Raw genomic sequence first — 9,823 nt, 5'->3', positions numbered from 1 at the left:
AGAATATTTGGTTTCAATTTCATGATTGGGGAGCTATTTCATCGAGTACCTTCGTCTGTTTCCTGGGATGATGTACCATCACCGTTTCTGATGAAGCGGAAAGGCACGTTGCTGTTACATGCAGTAGACCCGAATTTGATACGCTGGTGGGGAAACGTTTTTATTGAGTATCTCAGTCTTTCTGCTGGGATGATGCTGTATCCCTCTCTGTCTCAGCCTGGGTTGGCCCTCACAGACAGGGTCGAAAGCCCGCCTCATAGATCATCTTAAGTGTGTCAAAGGGGGCATTTGCACCTAGAACTAGAACCCACATTTAAAGAAAAAAAAATGTACGCTACTGTATTATCTCACTCAGCCCCGCTTTGTACTGACAGATAAGGCTGAAGCAGCCTGCCTTCCGAATTATAAATCTAAATTGTGTTGACGGATGCATAGACATTTACAGGGTTTACAGGGATTTTTTCAAACAATTGGGAGTAGGAGATTTTTTAAAATTTTTTTTTTATATTTTCACACAAAAATAAGTCACAAACTTTTTAAAATAAAAGACAGTCCTAACTGATGATGTAAAGAGCTCACCATCATTCTCGCCATTCGACCAACTTTCTTCAATAAAGTACATAATATACGAAACAGCAGAAGTGGGCCCGGAAGACATATATAAACTCACCAAGCAACAGGTATTTTTCATCTCTTTATTTTCATAAAAAGCAAAACAATCACTCATTAAATCACGTCATTACAATCAAAAAGATGAAAGCTATTTTATTCTCACACTTTATTTTATAAATAATCTTATTCATTTACTGCGATTTACTAACTACACCTTTTTTCAAAGACACTATCTCTTCAACTTCAAAGGAGCATTTCTCATTACTTTTTCATATTAAAAAACAAAAACATTCCCACCTTTTATCCATGAATATTTTTATGAGTTACATGATTTTGTATCCTCTCATACAGGATCTATAATATATTTTTATATCTTTTTGCATGGGGGAAGTTTAGAAGTCACAGACTGACTAATCAAAATTGAAGACTGTATTTAGGAAAAATAAAAGTCAATAAATCACTACAAGGTAAACACTAAACACCAAATTTTTCCACAGTACGAACCACGTGTATTCCACTCAGGAAAAGGCCAAAGTGGCAATCTCTCGTCAAAACTCAAGAATACCACTGACCAATTCCTCCCTGGAAACAAACATTTTCATAACATGTCTCTTATATGTGTTAAGTCCTGCCTGGTGCAAAAGGCATATATATATATAAGAATATATTATTATTAGGTGATCACTGAATTGATTCATCAAAAACATTGAGAAGGGAATTAAGAATTCACTTTCAGTCTCTTTGAAAAGGGCATTATACAGTGGAGTCCACTGGATCCCTTATAGTATAGTTATTATAACGAGAATCCTGGTATAAAGCACATTTCGCATCGGTCTCTTCCCTCTCATTATAACAGGATTCCACTGTATATGTTATCAAAAGCAAAATTGCAAAACATCTCTAAGAGACTGCAATGTTTATAATTTATATGATCACATCAGCTAATAATTTTCAAAAATATTTACTAATAAAACAGTTTCATACTCTGCCAAAAGTTATTTAAGCGAATACAAAAAATGAGAGTAGCTCTGTCCATGCAAAATGCTGAAACGTTTGCCCTTTTTTTCAAATTTAACTAGATTCTATTTGTTAGGAATGATGCAGTTACACTCAGTGGCCAACACTAATGGCACTATGAGACAACATAATAATAATAGACGCATATTATATGTGAGGGGCTCCCAGAAAACTCATCGAAAGATGCACGAGGTTAAAAATGCACCTGAGTGAAACTTTATAAATAATACATTATATCTTTATAATCTGAATGAGGCAATTTTTTTCGCAATCATTGAAAGATAGATAATTTTACATCTTTGATTAAAGAAATTTTGAAAAATACTGTTCCAAATAACTTTCTTGCCTTTCTTAACTTTCTAAAAAAATTAATTTTGATACCATACATCAAAAACATCTAACTAAAATTAGAAACTGTCAAGACAACCCCCTACTATAACTAACAAGAGAATGTAAGAGTGTGTAAGAGAATTTTCGTGTGCTCATGAATTTAAATAGTAGTGACGGAAAACAACTCTTGTGGCCTCATCTGTAAAAAGTTTCAAAAATTTTTCTCAAAACTTCCGGATACCAATACCTGCATAATTTTTCACAAAAAGAACCAATTGCTACAAATAAAGTGCAAAAGGGCAAAGAAAAATTCTAAGTCTTTCAAAATGCGAAATTGTTAAGTTTCGAAAAAGCTTGTTTTCGGATGGGTTTTCTCAGAGCCACTCACAGAGACAAAATCCAATTAAAATCAAATCTGAGCCATACATGATAATATTTGAAACATAATATGGATTACATGAAAAGTGAAAACACTTTCTATTATTATAACAAATAAATGAAAGCCATAACAAGATAAAATGCTACATTGGTAGACCTACGGTATATGAATGTGATAACAAGGAAAAAATCATTCATTTGAATATTTACTATGTACAAACTCCAACAAACGGCCTGGAGAGACAAAGTCCAAGCCCCCACATCATGCTGCCTGCAAGCTGCCCCAGTCACTGAACACAGAGTCAGAGTATAATTGTGCGCTTGGAACTGGGAAAAGGGTCCACATGTCATGCAAAGTCAATAGAAAATCCAAAAACAGAGGGAAAACTATCCACAAGATTTTAACACTTCAGTGACACATAAATTCATAAGTTTCTTTACCTGACTTACTATAGGAATCTAATGAAAGTACAACAAACTCATCTGAGCCCAGAACATCAATCACTCACGAGATAGTAGATTTTATACAATTCTATTAAAGTTCCCACTGTCAAATCCTTTGGTAGATAAAAACAAAAGTTCAAAAACTCTTGTACAAACAGTTGGTTTTTTTAAAGTGACATATATTAACTTAAACTTGATGCACAAAAAGGGAGTATTTGATTTTGAAGGTCTTTACTTTTACTGAAAATGTCTCCTTACCTTAGCCTGCACTCACAAGAGGCTCTATTCTACATATATATGACTTTTTTTTTAAGTCAAATGTTAAGGAGCAAGAAGATGCCCCAAAATGGATATAAAAAAACAATGCTATACATGTGGATCCTTGTCCCAAGCACACACAAATTACCTGATGGTGGATAATTAAACTAACCATAGAGATTAAATACTTTTGGTAAGTTAGGCACACTGCCTTTAATTAATTAAACTAACAATTAAACTCCCTGGCTCCTATGAGAAATCTAAATCTGTCAAAAATCTGTCTAAAAGGTAAGAACCATCTTCCTCCCAAAGTTTGGATTGCTCCTCAGAACTGTATAAGGTATTTAGATCAATAGCACCCTCGTCAGAACCATAACCATGATCGGAGGTTTTATGACTGTGAACAGAATCGCTGCTAATAGTTCTACCAGAGGACAGCCTGCTCGTATCACACACCTCTTTAGGACCAGCCGTCACACTGCAACTATAGTTGTTGGCACCTGATGTGAGTTCACAAAGGTCTGGTGGAAAACCAATATTTGTGAGAAGATCTACAGAGGTATTGTCACCAGCATCAGCAATACCTGTGAGAGTCCCTGATAACATGTTGCTTTGCTCGTTAAAGAGGTCTTCTAAACAAAGGTTTGAGCAAGAAGGAATAGGTTCAGAACTAATTGTGCTTGATGAGTACTCATTGGTGGAATTAATCTTTGAAGGTGTTAGAAGACCATTACAAGAGCTGTTGTTCAGATCATCTAAGAAATCTAGCGATGGGTCAAATTCACTCACAAAATTTACTTGCTCACCAGAGTTAGAACTGATGTTGCCTAACCCTGAAGTTTCAACCAAAGCAGCAGGACTATAACTGTCAATATTGACAGTATTGGTAGGACTAGTAGGAGTGATTTCTGAGGATGGCTGTGAACCTTGAACTTTTAGATTGCCACAGTTCAGGGAAGTTGCTACTTCACAGGAGGATACCTCACAAGGTGTGCTATTAACCTCAGTACCTGACTTCAACAAAGAAAGGGGCTGTCCCTGCAGCAGCAAGTTGAGTTCTTCCTGGGAGATGTTAATGTAAACAGGGGGTGACTGAACAGCAACGGGGGGCTGGACTGTTTCTTTTGTAGCCACAGGAGGAAATGGAGGGGGAGGGGCATTGCTGGGGGAAGGTGGAACTGCTTCACATGCTGACACTTCTTTGCTCTTTTGAGAGTTCAAGTTTTTTCTCACTTTTTCCAGAGCCTTTTGTTTTGCCATTAGCTTTTTACAAAATGTAGAAATCACAGCCACTGATGCTGGAGTAACAGAAGCACTTTCAGCGGGCTTTAAATTATTTTCAAGACTAGGTGGCACTGGTTCTGTGGAATATTTGCTTAAATTATTTAATTTGGGATGTTTGGAAGCTGACCCTTCATTTTCTTTGCCCACACTTGGGCTTTTGTGAGATCTTTTCAAACCTTTCCGAAAGTTGTTACTACTGAAGTTCTCAATAGCAGACAATGTTGAACCTAGGCATGTTTTAATGTCTTGCAATAAGGACTGATTAATTTCAGCCTTTAATTCATCAGTCTTGGAAGCAGCGTCCAAAACGGCAGTGTGGACACCAGTGACTTTCCCCAGTAAGCTGGTCAGTGTGGTCAACAAGAACAGCTCCTTGTACTTTCCTTCCCCCCACAGTCTGGCCTCCTCCTCCAGCTCCAGTGGGAACCGACCTTCTCCCCTCAAGTGTCTCTCCAGAGCCTCATACTTCTGAAGCAAAACCTCTTTAGTGTCTTTAGGATTGGCGGTTGGATTTTTCCAAGCAAGCCCTACTTCTGAATCCCACCACAAGGGCTTGCACGCCGCACCCCACACAGTTTCTTGCCCTCTGCCTTTACCCACCGCCTCTCTCGACAGAAAGCGTACAGCGAAATCAAGCCAAGCTTTTTCACTGCTGGTCGGGTCTCTCTTGGAGCCCTGAGTGTCTATCGGCCAGTTAAACTGACACGGGCACAAATTGCTGCAGCTCATTCTGGCTGCAGGCAGAGTCAACGTGCTGAGCACAAGTCACACCAAACTCAGTTGGATTGACAAAAAGTTCACTGTCTCGTGTAATGTCAGAGTAGTAATCACTTCCTGGGAACGCTGTGAAATTGATCGCTGAGATATCGCAGAAATCGTTGTGATCTAGCCTCCGTTGTGTACAGGGCAGACGGTGACGGTTTCCTTTTCTCTCTGGAGAATTCGCACATTCAAAAATGCAGTACAATGATAATAGTATGGGCAGAATGCTCAACAATCGTCTTGTGAGTTCAGTATCTTCGGGATACTTTACTCGGCCATGAAGAAATTCCCATAGCAGTAACCCAAAGGTCCAAAGGTCTCCTGAAGTCTGCGCATTAGAAGAAAGACATTCGCTGACGACCAGAAACTCGGGACAAAAAGTGCCTGTAATCGGATTTTCTGTATTCGGCAGTACTACTTCTTGCTTCAAACTGAGAAGTCGCTTTCCCTTAAACGTCAGATGCTGTCCATTTCTCGGGCACTCTTGAGTGTGTCTCAAAGACGACCAAATGGACTTTTGAGGTTGTGATCTTTCAACTTGATGAAAGAAGTCTCTCTGTAAAGAGCCAACAAATTCCTGATACAACTCTTGTACCCCTGAAGGTTGATTCTCTGGAGAAACTTCTTGGATGTCCTGCAACAAAAATAGGATCTCTGAGCGTTGAATTGCGTTTGAACTTTCCAAAATCTGTTTGAAGACTCTTGCATGCCACACTTGCGGCTCTGATCCTTGTTGTCTGGAAAGCTTCTTCTGTATGACTTTTGATATGATTCTGTCTTTGAAGATCTCTTGAAGTGCTGATGCTTGTCTGTACAATTTGTTCGGAACCACTTTGACTTCTCCGCCTTGACACACTTTGAAATCGCCGTCCAACAACTCTTGCTGCATGGACCATTGATTCTCCTGTAGTGTGATCTGTGGTCTGATACGGTCGTCGTGTGAACGAAATTGCCAAGTTTGAGCCAGCAACAATTGGAAAAGGGACAAAACCGCACAATCCTGGGACTCTGAAGTACTTTGTTCCAATGGCTGCGTTGTAGCTTGACCTTCCTCTTTTCGCGAAATACTTTGTGATTCTTGTAATTGGGTTTGGACGGCTCGAGGACACCCCAAAGGGCACCCCAACTGATGTTGCTCAGCCATTGCGTCAGCACAAAGAAAAATAGCCAGTGCAACAAAGATGAGCTCGTTCCGAAGTAACAGCCGTATATCTGGTCCTAAAGGATGCAACACCTGTAAAGAAGAAACATTCAAATTATTAATGGTGATGGTGGAAGGCAGTTCAAAATGGGGGGGGGGGGGGGCTCTACCTTTACTTTTACCAATCAATGAAAGTCCAACTAGACGACCATGCTAAACAATAACAACAATACAATCAGTCAAACTATCATGAAGAATGAAGTGTAACAGCAGATATTATGGCAAAATGGCACAAGTGAGACACAAAAATAAGGCTGTTGGGAAATTGAAAGTGATAAAATAATTATGATTTAGATCAAAAAGTTACTGTTTTATGGCTCATCAGCACGTAGATCTATAAAGACCAACTCACTATTGTTTGTACAAAAAAGCACACACGAAAGAAGTGATTGAAATCCACAGCATCGAAAGGTAGATACGCACACACAGACATTAGTATTACATCAACAGAATCCCAACCTGAAAATGCTGTAACATGGTGTTTCATACCCTTTATAATGCTTTTTTTTTTTTACCTTTCTAAACTACATTGCAGATCTGTAAGAATTCCATAGAAGATTTCTAAGCAATTAAAAAAGTAGTACATGCATGAGCTAGCAGCTCATAGAAGTAGAAATTAGAAATTCCTATTGTTTGTAATTCAAGAGTTAACCATGCAAACCAACTGAAACAATATCGTGCCATGTCAGCAAATCTGTAAGCAGGCTTACATCTTTTCTTCTACTCTTCACAAGCTCCGAGACAAACGACAGTGAAACACTGATAAAGAAGAAGCCCAGCTAGCAAAAATAGTCCTTTATCATATACATCAGTAGTTTTTTATTTCAGTCAACACACATGCAGACAAACATACTTTTTCTCACATACATGCAGTCCTTTTAGGTCAGAGTAATAGGAATAGTACTACAATTTAGTAACTTATTTCTTCCCAAGAGAAGGAAAAAAGGAAGTTACCGATGTTTGCTGCTTCTCCCTTTTCCTACATCCATGACAAACTTTTGCATGTTATGTCCCAAAGAACATAAAAAAATTGCCCCCCCCCCCCCCCCCCCCCAAAAAGGCCTTTGTGGGTGTCATAAGGAAGAACATCCGAGTACCCCCCCCCTCCCCCAATTGACTACGAAATAGTTTCTCAATTGCTCCACACTGCGATTTGCCTCCGTGAAGCTCACTGTCACAATTATCTGCACGTGGTCTTCACTGTTTGAGAAGTAGCAGAAGCTTCCTTCATTAGCATATATGCAATTTCAGCATTGGAAAGCACTGCTGATGTTTGCACACAAGACACAAGTGCAATGTCCATAAATTGAATGGTTCGTTACTTCAGTCGTAAATAAGAAGGAAGAAGACTTGTTGGGGAAAAAAATGAAGAAGACTTGTTGGGAAAAAAAAATTGGTTCGTTACAGCTGTCAGTTTGTTATTGTATGTTCGTTAAATGCATTAAAATATAAATGACACAAAGAGAGAAAAAAAGGGGCACAGAAATTTGCTCTTTATTTCCATCAGTTTTGTACAGTGTTCTTTATCGTATGCTCTACTGTACCTTAATTCCAGTCGATTATCTACTTTCATATTGTCGCTGTCCAAAGAAAAATGAATCATTAGAATGGGCATAACTCCTATATTCGTAACTCCAATGATTTTCACTCATCCAGTGAGTACTGCAGGCTCAAATTAAGTTGCTCCTTCTTTCTTATCGAACACCTATCGTCCCGATCTCTCCTCCTTTTTTTAATGTTTGTTACTCTCTTGTATAACCCATCTATTCTTCTTCACTTGTACGACCTTATAGTGTTGTAAGTGCCATAAAACTCTGGCTAAAGCTAAAATAAAAGCGATGTCACGTACAGTCAAGCCCGCTCTAACAACAACCACCTGTCCTAACAACCACTTCCCACTCCCCCCACCCCACCCCCCTGCAATTTTCTTCTACATTATAAAGACACGGTACTTTCCAAGACACCCATCTGTCTAAGATATAACAGCTTTTTTCCTCCACAATAATATCGGCAGTCGTAATTGATAATTTCGACTCCTGTACTTCTATTTTCCTTACAACAACAGCTACAGCACCAATAAAAGAAAGACTAGTATAGAAGTTTAAACTAGAGCTAGAGTGACAATCTATAACGAAACTATTATATGTGTGGTTTGAGGTACACAAAGCCCCAGTCCGGGAAAGAAATCACTATAATAGAAAACTGTAGATACGGGTTGAAAGAGAAAGGACTGGGATAGAATAAAAGTTAGGGGTTGAGGGGATCATGAAACTTATACACTTAGGACTTAGGCCTCTTGATCTATCTATATCTTACAAACTAGATCTACATTACACACAACAAAATGAGGGTTGGGGCAATTTGGGGCGGGGGCCAGGGTTCCGGGGGTGAATCACGCAGGCTTCTCGTCCTGTTGTTTCCTGTACGCCTACGACTATGATAGCATAGCCTGTACACCCAGTGAGGAGGTCACATTGCAGGCCTACTTGTAGGGTCCTTGACACACACTAAACAGACTGATGAGGAAAGTAAGTCAGTTTCAAAAGCGAGTAGGCCTACAGTCAGATGCTGTCCAAGAATAAGAGGACCACAAATTGTCAAGGAGATTCTGAAAAGTGGTCATCAGGTGGTCCTCTTGGGCAGTATTATAAAAAATTATTATTATAATAACAGTAGAAAAAAAAGTCCGGCTCTACTTCTCCGAACGTTCGGGAAAATAAACTTGAACTCTATTTCTCCGAACGGTTTCCGTTCTCGAGATTTGTTGATAATAATTGCGAATGGAGTGGCCCGCATGTGTGTGTGTGTGTGTATGTATGTGAATGTGTGTGCGAGTGTGTGTGTGTGTGTCTGTGTCTGTGTGTGTGTAAGGAGTGAACGGGGCAGGGGGGGGGGGATTTTTTTTTTTACATGAAGGATTTTAGTTTTTGCTGGGTGACTAAAGGCAAAATAAGTTAGAATCTTCTGCCAAGATCGATCAGTCTTGTTTTCTCGCAGTACCTTTTGAAGGTAATTTTCAAATGAAGTGTATAGAATCTAGGCCTAGTCCGGGAATATTGCCCCAACCACAACTGAAGTATCTAGATCTAGATCTAGATCTAGCTCTAGAAATTGAATTCGATGCAAAAAATGCTACTGCCTCGTCCTTGCAGAATGGCAGAATGAAAAATGACGCCTCAGTCTCGCAAATAACCAAACATATCGAAAACGGGAACCGTTCGGAGAAATAGAGATCTAGAATCTAGAATTCAAGTTTATTTTCCTGAACGTTCAGAGAAATAGTCACTTCGAAAAAAAACAACCAAAGTCAAAAGGGGAGGATGGGGGTGTGTGCAATGGTTGTTTTTACTCTCTTCGACAGGGACATGGGTTCGTTGGAGTACAGATTTTGGCAATTGTCAAGATTTCCGCGTTTAATTCCGTTGTGCGTTTTTCATAGCCCCAGGTATGATAACATTTCTAATTCCTCAAAGAAAGGTGGATACTGGTAATTTGCCTTGACTGAATAAAGCCAAACATTTCAAATCTGCCCCCCCC

General features: G+C 39.3%; 1 protein-coding gene across 1 annotated transcript in view; it reads right to left on the bottom strand.

Moving 5' to 3' along the window:
• Nucleotides 1–681: 681 nt before the first annotated feature.
• LOC101857917 overlaps nt 682–9,823 on the bottom strand; it is an 11,648-nt gene continuing 2,506 nt past the window's right edge. Inside the window, exon 2 of the mRNA XM_005111852.3 lies at nt 682–6,319. Coding sequence (XP_005111909.1) covers nt 3,289–5,052 — 1,764 coding nt within the window. The 5' untranslated portion in view covers nt 5,053–6,319 and the 3' untranslated portion in view covers nt 682–3,288. The remainder of the gene's footprint in view (nt 6,320–9,823) is intronic.

The sequence above is a fragment of the Aplysia californica genome, unplaced genomic scaffold, assembly GCF_000002075.1.
Source record: "Aplysia californica isolate F4 #8 unplaced genomic scaffold, AplCal3.0 scaffold01137, whole genome shotgun sequence".
Taxonomy (NCBI): Eukaryota; Metazoa; Mollusca; class Gastropoda; order Aplysiida; family Aplysiidae; genus Aplysia; species Aplysia californica.
The sequence above is the reverse complement of the archived record's forward strand: the minus strand, read 5'-3'. Positions and strand labels throughout refer to the sequence as shown.